This window comes from Orycteropus afer, unplaced genomic scaffold (genome assembly GCF_000298275.1).
Source record: "Orycteropus afer afer isolate SDZICR_OR568_19922 unplaced genomic scaffold, OryAfe1.0 scaffold00628, whole genome shotgun sequence".
NCBI lineage: Eukaryota > Metazoa > Chordata > Mammalia > Tubulidentata > Orycteropodidae > Orycteropus > Orycteropus afer.
Window position 1 is genome coordinate 637,508 of NW_006922215.1, and position 19,823 is coordinate 657,330.

Here is a 19,823-nt window from a genome sequence, read left to right on the forward strand (position 1 = left end):
CCTTACCTCTAATTCTTGTAACACCAAGAGCAGAACAGATTAAACTTACTCTTTTTAAAAACATAAGAAAATTATCTGGCAAGGCAGAAATTTAAAACTGGACATGTATTTTCTATATTGTACTTTCCCAATTGTAGACCATGTCATTTTCTAAAAACTCCTCAATCATTCTGTAGTGCTATTTTAAAAAAAAAAAAAAAAAAAATTATATATACAGATAAAGGTCAATGCGGCATAATATACAGTTAGGAAGCAACAAACAAAATTAAACAAAAGACCTTAATTTCCCCCAATTAATTACCATGGCTAAACCTAAATATTGGGATTCCCGCTAGGATAACGGTGGGACTATTAGGTGTGTCATGTATGAGGAGAATGGAGGAGAAATACTAAAACTGAATCAGAAGACTTCAGTAACCTATAGGATGAGAAGCGCAGGAGAAAACGCAAAGCAATTTCTTTTTTAAATTCATCTTTATTTATTCTTCATTCATGTGCCTAAAGTTAAGCACTAACTTTTATAGTAACTTTACTCAGCTTTAGTGGCCAAGAAGCACTGTCAGTGTTAAAAATTTTTTCATGAGGAAAATTACTGATTATTGAAGATTAACTCATGTGTCATGCTATCTACTAGCCACATAAAATCTTTGAGAATATAAAACATGAAAAAAAGTTTTATTCTCATCAGCTTGCATGAGAATCTCAGTTGAAAAATGGGTTATTAAAGCCACCTTGAGGTATGAGCTGAGTCTCTTAGTCCTGACTTCCAAGGAACAAGAAAGGAATGTGACAGCTTAAATGAAAAAGATGGGGAAGTGCAATGTTAAGATAGCAAAGGGTAGATGACTCCCTTGATCAGAGATGAATGTGCCCTCCTTGAGCCAAATCCATCTTCAGTTAAAAAAAAAAATCACAAAAGTCTTCGTGGAGACTGGGAAAACACTGAATTCTATGTTGGGGTCGCTTCTGGAAAGCAGGGCTAAAGAGGTCCCCAGGTGACATCTAGATTATAATCAGAATTAAGTGTCTATGCGTAAATATTTCTTACACATAGAAACCCTCAGCATACGTATACCAAAGTCAATTTTTTAGAACTGTCTTCTGAGATACTTAAAAGGCTGCATGTATCAGGTGATTATTTCTTTGCACTTTCATGTAAGTTACTATTTTGGGCAAGAGACAATTATCAATAGAGTCCTGGTGGCTCAGTGGTTAAGCACTCATCTGCTAACCAAAAGGTCAGTGAAACCACCAGCCATTCCACAGGAGAAAATGTGGCAGTCTGCTTCTGTAAAGATTACAGCCTTGGAAACCTTGCTGGGCAGTTCTGTCCCTATAAGGTCCCTATGAGTGAGAATCAACTCAACCACAATGAATATAAACAAATTAGTATTTTTCAATTCACTGCATAATTTTCAATAGACTTCGAATTACATATATATGTAGCCCAAACCTTTGTAAGGTCTCATAAGGCAGGCTTTAAATTTTTATCATAAAATAACTTAACAATTCCCACTTATCCTTTGCAGGCATTATTTCTAAAAATGACTAAAGAATGAAGCTGTAAAACCAAGGAAATTATATTCCCAATAAACATATACTCATGGTCTAAAGAAAATACGTCAATAAAATCCTTATCTTCAATCTAGAAAAGGAAGAGACAAGTTTCACACAAAGAAAAGGTTGGGCCATCTTTTTAATCCATGAAAATGGTTTCAAATCTATTCATATTTGTGAAAAACAGAGCAGTTTTCTCCCACCCTCATCCATCCAGACTGATACAACAATGTTATTTCATTGTTTCATTTCTCATATGGGTAGGTATTGGTAATTCAGAACCAGTTAAGGAGAAAATATAAAATTTTCGAACTGTGCTTTCCTAATTTCTTTACTTGCATTAACTTAGGTTCGTGAATACAGCAATGAAACTCTAGTTGAAAAAAGAGAGGATTTAAGTGTTATGGCACTGAACTACTACTACATGTTTTCTACTAAAAAATAATAGCTGTCACTTTTTTGAAGACCCTGAGTAAACATCACATGACTTTAGCACTGTCTGTCAAATAGGAGTAACTGGAAGTATTTGGGGGAGCTCAAAATCATCTCAATAACTGGCCAGGAATCCTACATACCCTACAATGTACTGGGGCAGTCATTTACAACAAATTAATTGTACAAGCCAAACTACATCTCTTTTGAGTAACAATGTAGAGCAAAGGTTCTCAAAAGTATGGTCCCCAGACCAGCAACATGATGTGGGTTATTTGTTGGAAATGCAAATTACATAGCCCCATTCCAGACCTACTGAACCCAAAACACCAAAGATAGGACACGAGAGTTGTAATGAGCCCTCCAGGTTTTTTTGATGCATACTTTGGTATGAGAACAGCTGATTTAGAGGATGTCCATGGCTGCTGTCCTGCAATTTACTGCTGAGATTTTGTTCTTCCATAATTGTATCCCAGCCCTAGAAAGGTGCCCAGCAGACAGTAAGTCCTTTAATCCATATTGGTAGAATCAATGCATATACAGTGAAATTCTGAATGACATACTCCCGACAAATCCAATCTGATTAAGAAAGTATTTTATATACAATTAATCCATTTATCATGCTCAATTTACTAAACTTCAATTCAAATTTATCTTAATGTGTAAAACATAGTCAGGATTTTGTAAAATGATCTAACCAATTCAAAAAATGCACATTCCAGGTAGATATTAACTTTCCAATAGGTTCCAATACCAAAAAGGTAAAAAGTAATTAAGAGAAATCACTGTGAGATTCAGTTTACTTTTTTCTCATTACATTAAACCACCAGGCAATGAATATTTGTGAATCTAAGCAATATATGATGTTTGACACTAATCTATGTTATCTGGTAATCTGAAAGTACTCTGAGAAAAATAAACTACAATTATTCTAGCAAAATGTGCACTAAAGTAAGACATTTTGTATGCATATACTAAAAATAATTCATCTGCATAAAGTAGATTTCTAAAACAAGCTTATAAAAATGTAGATAACTCACAGGCTGAGTGTACCAAAATAATAATGATAGGATTATATTTACACAGCTCTGAAACTCAAAAACATATATAACATCTCAATCACACCCACAAAGTCTGGCTGGCTAACAAACATACAATGCCCATTTTGCATAAAGAATAATGCAGGAGAACGTCTTAAACATCCAGTCAGAGGTACAACATAAAACATATTATTGTGGCTACTCTTAAAGTTTTTGGAAAGAACTCATATAATTTCTACTTTCTACTAAGGATGTACAATGTACAAAATAGCAAAAATGCAACGTTCTCTCTGTAATAACAACTAGAGCACTATAAAGAAGTTTAGACCTTATCAATTTGAAAGACTTCACCACCACTATGATACAGAGCATTTAAAAACATATGGTCTAGACGGTTCCATCATAACTGAGATGCAGAAGACCCTTGCATGCCAGTTTTAAAATAATCTGATTTATAACTAAAAGGATAATTTATTGACTCAATTTATGTTTAGAAAGTAGGGCAAATGAAGCAGCAAAAAAATAATCATGTATACCTAACTAAGTACACCTCTACTTATTTCTAATTTTGAGACTAAAATGCAGACATAACTTAAATTTTATTGACAGGTATAATTAGAAAACCAACCCTTCCAAAACTGAATGCTTTAAACCAGAAAGCCTTAATTGAGGAAGGTTCTGACTCAAAACTTTTTTAAAAGCATAATAAACTTATCTGTGCAGACAAGGGGAGCTGGCAGTTTTAAGTGGCAATTCAATCCACAAAATATACTTGAAAAAATAATTATTTTTAATGTGAACATACGGACTTAGGCTATATTTGATTTAAAATTGTAGTCTCCCCATCATTAAAAAAATAAGGCTTCTCTACTGCAAAGAAATTTAAGAAAAGAAAGTACACCCTGCCCATTTCAATAGGTAAAACAAAAAGAGAATCACTTTAGAACTTTCAACCAAATGGAACTCTTAGAGATAGACAGTCAACCCAAGTATCGTTTTACAGAAAAGGGCAAAAGGTGAAATAATATTCTCAATGTAACAGAGCTCTCTGGTAGGCCCTTAAATATTCAAAACTCAATCATTCGTGTTGTTACTCAGTGGCCGAGGAAACAAGTTTTCAAAATGTTTTTAGAACACCTAGATTTTGTGCTTTTGGTATAAAAAGTAGAAAGAGTTAATACAATACACATGGTGGTAATCACTTTTGAAAGATCAGATACTATGAAATAATAAATCAAATACTATCAAATAAAGTTTTCTGGAATTCTTCACTCTTTTCCCAGAGTAACAATCTATAAATTATGTGATAAGACAATTGTGAAAGTATATGCATACCTTGTTTTAGAACACTGGGGAAGTGAAAACATACTAATTGTTTCCGATTTTTAAAACTTCCATAATACACACAACCAGGAAACAATGCTTTTATGAAGCATGAAACTATTCCCCATTTATTTAATCATATAATTTAAGATGAAATAAAACTGCACTGGTCTATATAACTTAAGAGACAGACTTCTTGATTTGATTATTGAGAAATTACCAGTGTTTTCACGAATGAAATTGACATAAGCATGTTCTAACTTTTAGGAAACATAGGTTGAAAATACTCAAGGTAGACTAACAGAAAACCTGCTACCTACTTTGAAGTAGTTTGTCCCCTCAGCATGGAAAAAAAATCCACACCTACAAATATATATATTAACTATACAGTTAAAACAGGAAAACATTAACAATTGTTGAATTTGGGAGGTAGGTACATGGGTGTTCAACTGTCTTATTCTTTCAACATTCTCAAAGAAAATTTTCAAAACTACAAAATCTGATATTTTAAATCATTACTAGCCTCTTAAATTTCAGGTGTAATACATTTTAATATATTATTAAGTGATGCTGTAAACAAAACGCTTATGAAAACAAAAGTATAAATACCACACTGCTCTTCAAGAAACTTTCTGTTTCAGCAGAATGATAAATCTTGTATTTTTGACTATTCTCATTTGACACTAAATTTCAAACCTTTTTAAAGGTTACACCATACACTGGATAGCATTCTTTCACAAAACTTATCCTTTCTCTTATCTGGAATCCAGGTTGTAATTTTCAAGAGGACCCACAATAACAGTGACTACCATCATTCACACTGCTATTTATTGATAATTCCTGTTTCTACTGAATGTCAATCCCAGTTAACACACAAACTTTTCAAAAATTACTGAAAATTTAGGGTTCAAACAAAGATTTAATCTCCTCCAATCAACAATGATTTTAACTAGAAAATCAATATTCAAGGAAGAAATTGAGGTTTATGAAAAGTGAACTGGAAGTTCTCTGAAAACTCCATCTGTCGAGAAGAAAATAAATGCATTTATTTTCAATGTAAACAAAACCAAGGGGGAATTTCAACAAAATACACTGCTAGAATGAAACCATTAGGAAAACGTATGCTCTTTTATTTTATGCATATTAATTACAAATGACATATGAAATCTAAATACTGCTGACTTTAAACTACTATTTCAAATCATGACACAAAAACATAGTTTGTAATAGTAAAAAAAAGTTTTTAGAGAAAGAATGATGGTAGCACACGACATATTCACACTTATGGAGAAAATCTAATGCTCATGATTTTTCTCTTTATTTTTTTTATCTACCACTTTTAAGTAAATGAAACTCAAAACTTTCTTGGTATAGTAACTCACCAAGAAATGGGAAAAAAGAAAAAAGAAAAACTGAACCAGCCACAAGTTATTGAACTATACAACAGCACACAAAAAACTGAATAACTAGGAGTTCACAGGTGCTCCACTTGATTGTCACTCAGAGGCTGACTGTTCAGAGGATAAACTTGGTAAGTACTGGAACAGGATTTTCTTGATGCAGGAAAAAAGCTGTGTAGAACTCTATTCTTGGAGCCAGAGTTGAGCCCGGACACTAGGGTGGTCAGGAAATTAAGAGATCTCTTTGTGCACTGGCTTTCAAATGTTCTTGAATGAATTATACAGAAATTCATAGCCTTGAGGCAATAATAGCTTGGTATTAACAAAGGATCAAATTTCTCCCCATCTTATTTTAGCTCTGTGTGAAATACAGTAATAAAAATTACCTAAAAACTGTGTGAATGAAGTATGAGTGATGAGAAAAGTAGATTCAAGTATAACAGATGTCACTTAAATATTTTAAGTATTGTGAATGAAATGCCCAAACCCCAATTAATGTCACAGATTTTAAAAATTTCACTCTCCGTCCCCAATACTTAAAGAAAATGTGACAGAAATAGTTTCCATTATTTTACAATCTCCAAATCATGTTTTCAAAGAACTGCCAAAAACAAAAGCCTGTGAATACTGCAAATTTTAGAAAAAATTCCAGCCTCACTGTTGTGTCTAAAATAAAAAACATGAAATGGTACATAAGAATTTAATTGGTATAAAAAGATGGATCTCAATTATGCTTTACAACCAGTGGCTCTTACACAGGATTTTAAATAATTAATCAAATTTATTTCTTTCCAAAATATGTCTTCCAGCAAAAAGAGAAATAATGTACTATTTAAGCAGTTTATTTAAAAATAACATGTTATTCTTTAGCAAAATTCTAAAAGCAGAATATAGTAACACACTGAGCTGCTTGCTGTTTGAGAACTGCTGCAATCAATGGCCGATGAGCTCGATCTGTGGCACACATTATACATGGGTAATTAGATTCCCATGACCCTAGCCATTCTCAAATTAAACACAGCATTTTTTTAAGCTGTGGTAAAATACCTATCACAAAAAGTTTGCTGTTTCAACCCTACTTAAGTGTAATTAACTCAATGACATTAGTCACACTCATCATGCTGTGCAACCCTCAACCACTCTCCATCTCCAAAAAGATCACTGCTTTTAAAAATCATCATCTGAACTGAATGGAGACAAATAGTCTGTCAGACAGGTTCAACTGCTATTCTACTGGACTTACCAAACTATGGGCACGACTGCAGAGTCAAATCATTTTTAATACTTCTAGAAACCAAGATTCTCAAAACATACCTAATTCATCTTGACTCACACAGCAAATCCTCACCCTAACACCCAACTCAACAGTATTGATTTTGAAGAAAACTTAAGGTAAGATCTAGATAGTGAAATCAAACAAATGATAGCAAATGAGATTAAAACTGGACATTACTTTAGAAGCAAAAGAGATTTGCCTTCAAACAGTGTTTTTTTTTTTTTTTTTTTCAAGGTTCAAACGATTTATTTGGAAAAAAAATCAACACAGGACAAAGATCCATAATATTCCTACTAAGAATATTTGAATATTCAGAATCTATATGAAATGTAGACAGCAACTCTGATTCCACAGCACATTAATGGTTTATACAAATGCATATTCCCACATCCCCCTCCCCAAAATACGTACTAGTCTAACTATCCCCCCTTTTTGACATTAGGTTTAACTATGTTTCTATCTTCAGTGCAACTGCACAAACTAAAAAGCAGAAGATTATTTTCATTTTTAAATGGCTGGGATTAGTTAAAGCAATCAAAGTATTACTGTTACAGCAAAGTTTAGTAAAACCATAAGAGAGTATCACTAATAACATTTTAAAATAATTCAAAGTGATTTTTTTATTGAGATTAACTACACAGATTTCACAGTACTGTGGCATACTTATATTTAGCTAAAGTTACAAACACATTTTAACATTCACAATGATGAGCATCATCACCATTCTAATCTACAAAGCTTATGAATAAAGAAAAATACAAAACCTCAAGTTTTACAAAAGAAAAGTTTAAAGTCTACATACATTGACAATAAAACCATTTCTTCCAGGTAACAGGTAAAAGTGTAAAGGCATACCATTGCATTTCTTTTTCTAAACAGCCAGAAATGAAAGAAAAAATGTTTAATATCTACAGCGCTTATTAGGGCCTTCAAAGTTGCCCCCTTGGCTTCCTCTACCAAAACCACCAGGACCACCACTCACAGGACCTACACCACTCATTGGTGCTTGAGGGGTTTCAGAGCCTGTTCTACTACCCATAGGTGATCCCATCTGAGATGGTGGTCCTTGGGGAAATCTATCATTATGCTATTATACCACACAATAAATATAAAGTCCATTTGGAACACGCCAAATATAAGTGACAAGAAAAATTGGCAAAATCCCAAGTGGTGGTGTCATGAAGGTCAGCAGAAAGTCCAGCAGAATCAGGATCACACATAGAAGGAAGAAAGGAGCAATTTAATTAGTTACTATGTTTAAAAAAAAAAAAAAAAAAAAACTGAAGAACTACAAATGCTAATGTTATGCCCCCATTTGATGGAAAAAAACAAACTGATTTTATGATGTAAATGAATGCCCTCAGTATTGTAATACTGCTCAAATCCCTTTAAAAAATGTGTATATTTTATGTAGCTATGCTATGGAAAGAAAATATTTTTTAAAAAAAACAGAGAGAAAACTGTGGTGCAGCATCAAATTCTACTCTAAAAGGTAAACATGTTTCCACAATCAACATTCTGAAAATTTCAACAGCAATGCTTTTAAAATAGAAAAAAACTAGTACAAACACACACAAAAAACTATGATTTCAACACAAATTAGAGGTATTTTTCTTGAAAGAATAGAAAATTTTAGTGTTTTGAAAAGAACTAGTAAATCAATAACATGTACTACTAGCAGCACAATTAAACACCTGTATCATATATTTCAAAAACCTTCACAATGATAACCACATATACTAATCTCAAAGCCTTAGCAAAGGGTAAAATGTCAGTGCAAAAAAAGATGAAAAGTGGTATTTAAATGAAGTTTATACTTTTGGAGTTAAAGATAGAAAAAAGGGGCAGTGAATATTACTTCTAAGTTACTACTGATGATTGATTATATACTACTCAAAAACTTAACCCAAGTACAGGCAGTCCCCAACTTATGACATAGTCGAACCAAACATCCTTTTTAAAATCTTATTTTAAGTAACATGTGCTACACATAATGAATGCTGCAGTACATAATTTGCTGATGCTATCATTCTCATATATTCACTTGCAGATGTTCAATTTTATGCTTCCCTGTTCAAGACACATGAAAACTAAAGCTAAAAAAAAAAAAAGAAAAAGAAAAAAATCCATTTGACTAACGTTGGAACCGACATGTACTTGTCAGAACAGAGCCCTGTCATAAGCTGGGGACTACCTGTGATACAACTTTTTATTAGCTTTCAGATATTTTACTATAAAATAAAGCCTCCACTGGAGGAAACCAAATGATAGTTCCACTAGCTATACTGTGCACCACCTGTTCATAGCAATTATTAAGGCACTACCGCCTCTTTATCTCCCTGTAAAATATATGACTAAATAAAAAAACCTGTCAGTAGTATGTCCAATTTTTCCAAATTCTTTGAAGATTAACTTGAGTAAATTAATAAGTGATAAACATTGTATTCATCAATGCTAAGATGCACAGTTGCACTTTTAACGGCTCTGAAATCAGGATAGATTTATAACTAATGGAATGTTTTTAATTTAACTGGCAGTTGGTTTTTTTCTCTAATCAAAAGTGGCACCTTAATAGTGCATATAGTAGCACCAAACTACCTTTTCAAAACATATATTCAACCAATTCTCTCCTTCTTATGTTATTTAGAAGAACCACTGGCAAAATTAAAATGAGGAAGTATTTTGCCACTGTGAAGACTCATTTACACAGTGATAGACTTTAAGGGAAATGATAAAACCTATCAGTCTTGCTACTGATATGCAAATACAATAAAAATTACAAATGAAAATCTCTGTTATTATAAAATTTAACCCACACAAAGATACCTTCACACTCTAAAACCATGACTTAAAATTGTCTACTTTAAATTTAGTTAACAACTATCATTAGTAATTTTGTAATAAAACTGCAGTTTAGAATATATTTAAATAACTCACGAGAAGTAACCATTTTATTAAAAACATCTACTGAAAACTATTATTATGTATACTGGGGTCTTGTCCCCCACCAAAGTTATTCACATAGGAAAATATGCAATCATTAAAGTGCTTGACAATTACATTTAAAACTTATAAAACGTAGATGTAAATTAAAAGCGCTGGAAAAACTAATTAATATTTGCCATATACTTAAGTACAATAATTTGCCACAGAATGTAACCTACCTTAACTTCTGGGCAACTTAAAAATTACCTTTCATAAATCAACATATACTTCCTAAATATTACTTTTTCTTCAGTGGATATTGATCTTCACTGCCCAAACAAATGATGCCAAATTATGTCAAGTGTGAAGTTATCTTTGGGACAGAAGTGCATATTACTGAATATAATCAAAATGTTTATGATACATTACCACTGCTCCATTATCTGGCATCATTGGAGTTCCCATATTTGCAGCTCCTTCTGGTCCCATGGCAGGACCAGGACCCATAGGTGGGCCAGGTATAGTTCCTCTGTTGTTCATATTCATACCCATCATTGGAGGAGGACCTTGGTTACCAGCAGGTGCTGGGCTAAACGCATCTACGCAAAACAATCTATACTTAGAGCTGTCCTATCTTAGTTTAGTAAACATTAAAAACTTAACAATATTTTGAAAATTTATTGCAAGATTATTTTCAAAAGCATTTTCCTTCCTTAATAATGGACTCTTCAATTACCTACTCTGCAAAAGAGCATTGTGTACCCTATAAAATTTTCCATCTTAAAAATAAAGCACATAAAAACAAATGAAGCAATTACCAATTATTTTAAGAAATTTTATACTTTATGTGTAAGTCTAAAACATCACTATTATTGCTAGTCTGCTTTTTAACCAAGTACTCCCTTATAATGGTGACTACTCTAACAGTTTAAATTAGCAGCAAAGGATTAGCACTTAGAAAATTAAACTTTTTAAGTCATGTCTAAAAATATTCTGACATATAAACAGAGTTTCTGACATATAAACAGAGTTAAGATATGAGGGAGAAAATATTTCCTGTAATATACAAAAGTACACTATAACTACTGACTTTCATATACATTTGCACACACCCCAAATTATATGAAGCAGTTTTCAAAAAAAATTTATATGGAAATACGGAATCTAAACAAAAACATTGCCATGACTCATCCTGGAAGAACTTACTTAAAAAAATAACAACTAAATACTGATAAAATAATACCAAGCTATTTAAACTTTTTGATCTTTTGAAACTCTGGAAATGGGGCCTTGAGCTACAGTACCACATACAAAAGGTCTCAAATGCAGAACTTTGTATTTTCTTTAAATTGTTTTCCTTTTGTACATGCTCATAAAAATCCACAAAAAAGGACTGATTGCAATTTAATAGTTTTCTTCTAATATTTCATTATAGGTCAATTTTCTAAGAAGCTGAGTTCTATCTAAGTCTCAAAGAACTGTGTCAGAACTCAGTTTCTCAAAAACATACATTATAAATAGAGTTGAAGTTTTCGGTCAAATCCACAACTCTACAAAATATGTGACAGCCCAATTCTCTACACGCCGAGCCCAGAGAGCAGCTCAGCTGAAAGAAAGAAGTCTCACTCTCTACTCCTACTGCTCTTTCTGTACTCTCTTCTCAAGAACCTAGCAACTTCAAAGGAAGGAATTATCCTTAATCCCAAACGCACCTGTTAATAAAACTACATTTTATTTCCATTCCCTCAGTAAAGCTATAAAGAGCAATTTTAAACATTTCCACAGCATCTCACAAGATAAAAATGAGGGTGAGTGAGGACAGAATCTGTAAAGTATGGTACACCTCAACTTTTCCCCAAAGTAAACAACAGATTAAGGATCTTTTACCCTTCTCTTTTCAATTAAAAGTAATTGCTACAACTACTCTATTAAGACTGGAATATAACTATATGACTATGTAAAAACAGAATCAGTAAAAAATAAATTTCAGGAGCTCTGGTGGCATAGTCGTTAAGGCATTTGGCTGCTAATCGGAAGTTGAGCAGTTCAAATGCACCAGCTGCTCAGTGGGAGAACATGAGGCTGTCTACTTCCACAAGGTTTGCAGCCTTGGAGACCCAACAGGGGGTCACTATGAATCAGAACTGACTCAGTAGCAGTAGGTTTGGTTTTTAAATAAATAAATATTTCAAACTATCAGTATCTGATGCATAGTTTTATTTTCACTAATTAAATCTTCCAACACTCAGTTATGATTAAATTTACAAGATCTAAGAAAATGTCAGCATATCTGGTCACCTGAAAAGCAGTTTTATATCAGTGTTTCCCTTGCCACATACACTAGTAATACACCAAAAAATCTGTTGCTACATTCTATCGATGTAATTTGATAAAATGACCATTTATCTAGTCAACAGCAACTCTCAATTGGATGATAATGATTAATAATTCTAGTAAAACTATTACGATAAAGTTGCATGCTTAACAAAATAGTGAGCTGAAAAGCACTAAAATGTAAATAGTCTCCAGTGATCAAAATGTCATAAAAAATTTAAATGCTCTTGAGTTCTTAACTAAATAAATAAAAACTCTAAATCCATAAAGACCTCACTTTTTGTAATCCCTTAAACTACCTGGATTACAATATACATCATTTGAGATTATCTAGAAAAATACATAAATAATGGACTACTAGTAAACTAGGAGCTCTGGTGGCATAGTGCCTAAGGCACTTGACTGCTAATCAGAAGGCTACTGGTTCAAACCCACCAGTCACCCCTCGGAAGAAAGGTTGGGCAATCTACTTCCGTAGTGATAATGCCTCAAAAACCCAAGGAGGGGTCGCTGTGAGTCAGGGCCAACTCAACGGCACATTAACAACAACAGTACACTATTAGCAGCTCAACTTTGCTGCATAATTTCAAACTTCTTATATATCCTTTGTTGATTTATTACTTAATGTATACATTATACAAACTCCACAACCAAGTCATGAGCAAGGGCCATGAGTCTTGCTTCCTTTGTACACCAGAAATGCTCAGTAACTACTTGTTGGTAGCTAAGAAAAATGATCAATAAACAGCAATAAATAAACTCTTCGAGATTATGTGATAGGTGGTAGCAAAGAAAGTGGCATCAAAAATAGAAACAATTTACAAAAAAAAGAAAAGACTGATCATGGAAATATTCTTCCCACATATTATAGGTTTTAAGATTTTTCATTCTATATACTGTATAGGGTAAGAACACCCTGGATTTTTTATGGGTGTACATTCCAGACTTACTATTCCCTCAGTTTATTTATTTGACTCTGTCCTTGACAACCTGATTATACAAATTAATCAATATTCACAATGCTAATGTAGGTACTTCCTTTGAAAGTTTGCATCGACTAGCCTAAAAAGATAAAACACATCACATTTCCATGACAAGTTTCAGACTGCTCAACAGTGCACAACACTGTAGTTAAGGGGAATAAAGTTAAATCTGATGAAATATATAAAAACTACTTTACAAGTTACAAAAAAGACTAGCTTAAAACAAATTTATAAAATATTCTCAGTTTAAAACACTACATCTCATAAACAGAGTTCCAAGGTAAAAATTCAATTTAAAAGCATGAAAAGTTTGATTTTAAAAATACAACTTGGTTGTATACCATGCAATTAAGTGAACTAGTTTCAGATTTCATCAAAAACCTAACTACATGTTTCTCTCATTAAAACCTATCAAAGAGTAACTAATCTTTTAGCTTTCAAATAAAGAAAATGAAAATTTTCTTCTTATGCATATATTTTCATTAGATATATTTTGATTTAATAAGAAATTTCACCTTTACAAGTACTTCTCCCATATTTTATTACTAATATCACGATACCACAAACAGCATGTACAGATCCTCAAAGAACTGTAAGTAAATTACAAAAGGCTTTTGCTTCAAATCCCTACCTCCCATGTTTATTGCTCCACGGGGACCCATATCACCCATTCTCATTTCCTGTTCTCTCTGTAAGTAAACATAGTTGTCACAGTCAACCTATCAATCTCAAGATTTTACATTTCCCATCTAAAATTTTTTTAAAAAAAGGAAGTTGGGATGTCACTTTCCATTTAAAAATTGATGAATTTCCATTATAATATACTAACAACACTGAAAAAAAAAATTTTAGTCTCCCCAAGCTTAATATACTACAAGTTCTTAGAGCATTTAGTTTATATTACCAAGATTAAATTATAAATTTTTCTGAGCACATAAAAATTACTGTTTTTATCCCAATAAATCAAAGACACTTGCTTATAAATAAAACAATAATCTAGTAGTAATAACCAAAGCCAATTGTTTTCTTCCTCCAAAGCCACAGGAATGTTAAAATAGAAATGACTCTAATCAATTTTATATACAAATTTATTCAAACATACAACAAAAACAGTTTTTGGGCACTAAGCTGAAACAAAATTATACACAACTGTAATTGTATAAATTTTTTTCAATTACTCAAGAATCATTTCAACCATGGTCTATAAAAGATGTATCTTAGAAGTTCCAATTGCACATAAGCATAACTGAGTGAGCCTTTTACTCTGAAGGTGTTACACAGGTGGTAAGTTCTCAAACAATATGCTCAAGGTTAACTGACACAAAAGGATATAGGAATGTTCAGAACTTCTGAAATTATCAGTATAGAAACTGCTTCGTAAAAAACTCTTCCTTTTTTAGTATTAGCTATATAAAATTAACTTCAATGAAATCTTCAGGTGAAATTACTGAAAATAATGTTAAAACTGCAATTTTCACTTTTATTTTTCTCCAAGTTATTTTTTAAATGTCCTCAAAAGCAACATCTCTTCTCATAACAGCATTGTTTTTTGAAGGATACTATTATCAACCTGTCAGGGGGAAAAAGAGACCATAAAAACTAAAACTGACTACTGATCAGGCATTATATGAAAAAGACTATTTGATAATCACATTTATCACCACTATGTACTCTTAAACCAACCAAAGTTGCCATTTTCTGTTCGCTACTTGCAATCTACTGATAAAGTGAAGACTATTCCCATTTACTCAAAACTATCTGGGTATTATTCATCATAGACGTGTGTGTTCAGAAACTGGTTGTATTCCAACACTATTTACATCTATTTTATGACCATGACTATTTAAAGGACAAAGCCTTAATTTATACTCTTGGATTTACTCTGAAAGGTTAGCAATGTAATACCTAACCAATGATACTGGGTAAGTATCAATCTTGCTGTTCCCAACTTCAATTTCCAAATACCCCTTATATACACTAACACATTAACTAGATGTCTGAATCATTTGGGGGTGGGGGGAAGGTGCAGAAGATTCTCTTCATATGTCCATCTCTACCTACTGCTTTCAGGAATAGCAAAGTTTAGATGTATTATCCACAAACGTAACTACTTTCATTGTTCTTGCATCCATTTTGTTCATTAATAGAATTTGGCAGAAAATCTACTAAAGAAGTCTATGGTTTTAAGTCAACTATCCAACAGTGGCAATCACATTCCCTTTCTGATGCTCTATTAAAAACTGTCCCAGTTCTAGACTCTTTCCTTAGATGAAGTAGTAACGATGTCTTATAATTTTCCATGAGTGCCCATATCACTATATTAAAATACCAATTCATGTTGTTTATCAGAGTATTTTTCACTAAATATACTTGAAATTTATTTATCAATGGTATTTCTTTAAATACTGAATAGCTTTACAGTTTCACTTTAAAGTTTCTTAAAAGGGTACAATGAGAAAATATCATTTTGTAAATATTTTTACTTTTTTCTCTTCCCACTCCCTCCCTGTCCTCCTTTCACATGTATTCCTGCTCCTCTCCCCCTCCCCCAGCTATCTCCCTGTGCAGACAATGCCCTTCTGTTCTTCTAAAGGTGATCCATCACACAAAGGAATGTTATCTACCTGATGTGAACGTTCACCCCATATGCCTGGTCTTTTGTTTGGCTGGAAGGCATGGCAATGAGTTCAGTTCCAGACCTGAAGGGAACTAGGGGCCATAGTCTCAGGGGTCTCACCAGGCTCTATCAGACTAGCAAACCTGTTTTTTTTTTTTTTTTTAAATAATTCTGAGTTTTGTTCCACATTGTTCTCCCCCTCTATCCAGGATCCCCTACACTGATCCCTTTCCAAGTGGCTGACAGTGGTAGTTGTGTACCATCTATCTAGTTTTTCTGGTCTCCTGGTCATACAGGCTGAAGATCACACAGTCTACTAGTCCCCTGGACTGATTGTTTCCATGCATCTTTGGTTTTCTTCATTCTTCTTTGCTCTGGATGAGGAGAGACCCATTGTTCCATCTGGAGGGCCGCTTGCAAGCTTTTAAGACACCAGTTGCTACTCACCAAAGTAGGATGTAGAACAATGTTTTTGTGTATAGTGTCTTAAGCCATTTTGTACATACTTTGGGGGGAGGGGGGCCTTTCAGCTTCCTACTCATGTTTTCAAGTTGCTGTTATTCTTTGTAAATCCAGTACTATTTACTTTGACTAAAATGCAAAAGAGGCACAAAGCATATTTATGAAAGTTGTTTTATAAGTACAAATTAAGACAGTATTTCTCATTATAACCTGATCTTTCACATATCAGTAACAGGATCCCATGAAAGTTGAAAGTTCAATCCAACTATGTGCCCATTCAACAAACCATACCCTAGGCCTCCACTTTTCCCATCAGTCATTTTTAAATATATTTTAAGAACAGCTACATTATAACTAACTGATTTTATATGAAGCTTTGTTACTTTACCAAAAGTTAAAAGTTGAAACAACTTATAAATGAAACCCATTGCCATCTAGTCAATTGTAACTCTTAGCAACCCTGTAACACGGCAGAGTAGAACAGCACCATATGACTTCTAAAGGTGTAATCTATACAGAAGCAGATGGCCACATCACTCTCCCACAGAGCGGCTGGTCGGCTCAAACTGCAACCTTTTGGTTTGCAGTTGAACACTTTAACCACTGGACACTTTAACAACTTATATGTATGTAAAATGTCAAGAGTGAAGTTCAACCAAATATCCTATGATGAAAACTCAGTTTTGTATTTATTAATTCAGTGAATCTTACAGCAACCTTAAGAAGTATGTCTACTGTAATCCCCATTTTTAGTGATAAAACTGAGGCATGAAGCTGTTAAATAACGTATTCATGGTCCCACAGATGGTAAGTGGTTGAATTTGCCTTTAAAATTCTGCCAAAACAGTTTATAAAATTTCAGCCTTAACAAGGTACCTATATTCCTCAAAATTTCTAATAGTCAGTGCCTAACCAAAGATTAATGCATGTTTATAAGAATGTGTGCTGTAACATTAAAATAATTAATACATGTATTCCTGAAAGCTTATCCCCCAAATTAGTTTAAATTTACAGATGACCAAAAAGGTAAGCAAGTGTGAATGATTCAAAGAACCATATATCAAATCACCATTACATTAAAAGAAGTATTAAAAGAAGTGTTCTCCAAGTGTGATCCACTGAACACTAGCAGTTCCTTACACCTAACACCTGACGAGAGTGCACAAAATCAAAATTATTTGTCTCATTAACAATGTTATTGTTAAGTGCCGTCATGGGCCGTTGAGTCGATTTTGACTCATAGCATGCTCATGTGACAGAGTAGAACTGCCCTGGATACTGGGTTTTCTAAGCTGTAATCTCTAAAGAAACAGACTGCCAGATCTTTCTCCAACAGAGCTGCCAGGTGGCTACGAACAAAAACATTTGGTTAGCACACAAGCACTTCTCCAACTGCTCCACAAATGCTCCTTTTACTAACAGTAAGAAATACTTAAAATACTATGACCGTATTTGCCTTCTTACCTGACCAACCAACATTTACACTAATGGCACAAAGGCAAAACTCTTAGTGGTTTAGCACAAATTAAGGCCATAATTTTACCAGTAACAACTATGTTGTTCACATTCATGTATTTGCAGTTTTTAAATAATTTTAATTATGAATATCCTTGATAAAGCTTTCAAAATATTTTATTATATTTCTATCCTTAGGGACCTGTCTTTTTTAAAATTCTATGCAAAACAGGGTATGTCATAAGACAATTCTGCTGCATTCTAAAATAAGACACTTATTTTTTAAAAATGCATTTTGTAACTGGGTAGCAAGCAGAAAGACCAGTTTTTTCACGAAAGATGATTTTCACCTGACACAACTGATAGACAAACTGATGCATTCAACACTTTTGTATCTGGCAAACACCGATAGTATCAGTGGTGATGTTAACAAATGTGATTTCTCTTAATTATGTAAAATAAAATACATCAATATTTAGAAGATTTGCTTCAGTCAATGAATCAGTATTTTTTTTTTTCAAATAATTGACATGATAACCTCTGGTGGTACAGTGGTTAAGGCATTTGGCTGCTAACCAGAAGGTCAGCGGTTCAAACCCATTTACCACTCCATGGAAGATAAAGCTGCTTGCTTCTGTAAAGATTTACAGCCTTGGCAACCCAACAGGAGTCACTATGAGTCTAAATCAATTTGATGGCAGTGAGTTTGGTTTTTATTAACAAAATAATGGAAGGGTAAAAAATCCAAAGTTCAAGCTAGACCAATGATTTTAAGAGTACTCCCCCCCTTTTTTATTTAATTCAAAAAAAAAAAAAAGAAAAAAGAACAAACTCTGGTGGCTACTAACCAAAAAATAAGTAGTTTAAACCCACAGCTGCTCCACTGGAGGAAGATGAGGTAATATACTTCCATAAAGATTTACAGCCTTGGAAACCTGATGGGGGTTGCTATGAATTGGAATCAGTGGGTTTTTGATTTAAAGAAAAAAAAAAACTACCACTAGTGAAGTGTTTATGTCATATCAAAGACTATCAACAATTACCCGAAAAGGTTACTAAAATGCTCTTCTCTTCACTAACTACTTACTCATGTAAAGCCAGATTTTTTTCATATACTTCAACCAAAACACCATTTTACAACATACGAAAAACAGAACTCTTTTTTCAGATGTCACTCAAGGGTACTCAGATAAGGCAACACAAAGCCTAAAACTTAGGAGACACTGATCTAAATAAATAGTACCTTACCAAGGAAGGTTCAGCAATCTACTTCCAAAGAGATACTGCCTCGGAAACCCAAGGAGGGGTCGCTATGAGTCGAATCAACTTGAGTGCAGTTAGAGATAATATCAACCGTGACAACATTTTGCAATCAGTGACAAGATGTGTTCATCTAACACTTTATTCAGTCCAAACTCATTTGAGTGAACAGTCTGAACAGCCAGAAGTAACATTCTTCTTTAACTGTAAAGAGCCTACATATATTTTACATACATACACACACACACACACACCCATAAACACACACAGACTCTGGTGGCGTAATGCTTAAGGCATTTGACTGTTAACCAGAAGGTTGGGAGTTCAAATCCACCAGCCGCTCCATAGAAGGAAGACTGAAATCTACTTCCATAAAGATTTACTGCCTTGAAAACCCAAAAGGGGTCACAGGGTCACAACTGACCCAAGGGCAGGGAGTTTGGTTTTCTTATATATATATATATATATATAGTTGTTGTTATGTGCCATCGAGTAGGACCCGACTCACAGCAACCTCTCCTTGGGTTTCCAAGGCAGTATCACTACCGAAGTAGATTGCCCCATCTTCCTTCCGAGGAGTGGCTAGTGGGTTTGAACCTCCAACCTTCTGGTTAGCAGTCAAGTGCCTTAGGCACTACACTACCAGAGCTCGCTTGCTCGCTCTCTCTCTCTCCATGTTGTTATTGTTGTTATATGCCATCAAGTCAGACCCCACTCATAGCGACCCCTCTTTGGGTTTGCGAGGCAGTATCACTACGG

The 19,823-nt window shown here is 33.6% G+C and overlaps 1 protein-coding gene across 1 annotated transcript in view; it reads right to left on the reverse strand.

The window, feature by feature from the left end:
- Window positions 1-7,929: 7,929 nt before the first annotated feature.
- The window catches only part of PSPC1 (paraspeckle component 1), an 83,432-nt gene continuing 71,538 nt past the window's right edge, over window positions 7,930-19,823 (reverse strand). Inside the window, exons 7-9 of the mRNA XM_007956519.1 lie at window positions 13,902-13,959; window positions 10,383-10,552; window positions 7,930-8,115 (exon numbers count right to left, since the gene is read on the reverse strand). Of these exons, the coding sequence (XP_007954710.1) occupies window positions 7,930-8,115; window positions 10,383-10,552; window positions 13,902-13,959 (414 nt within the window). The remainder of the gene's footprint in view (window positions 8,116-10,382; window positions 10,553-13,901; window positions 13,960-19,823) is intronic.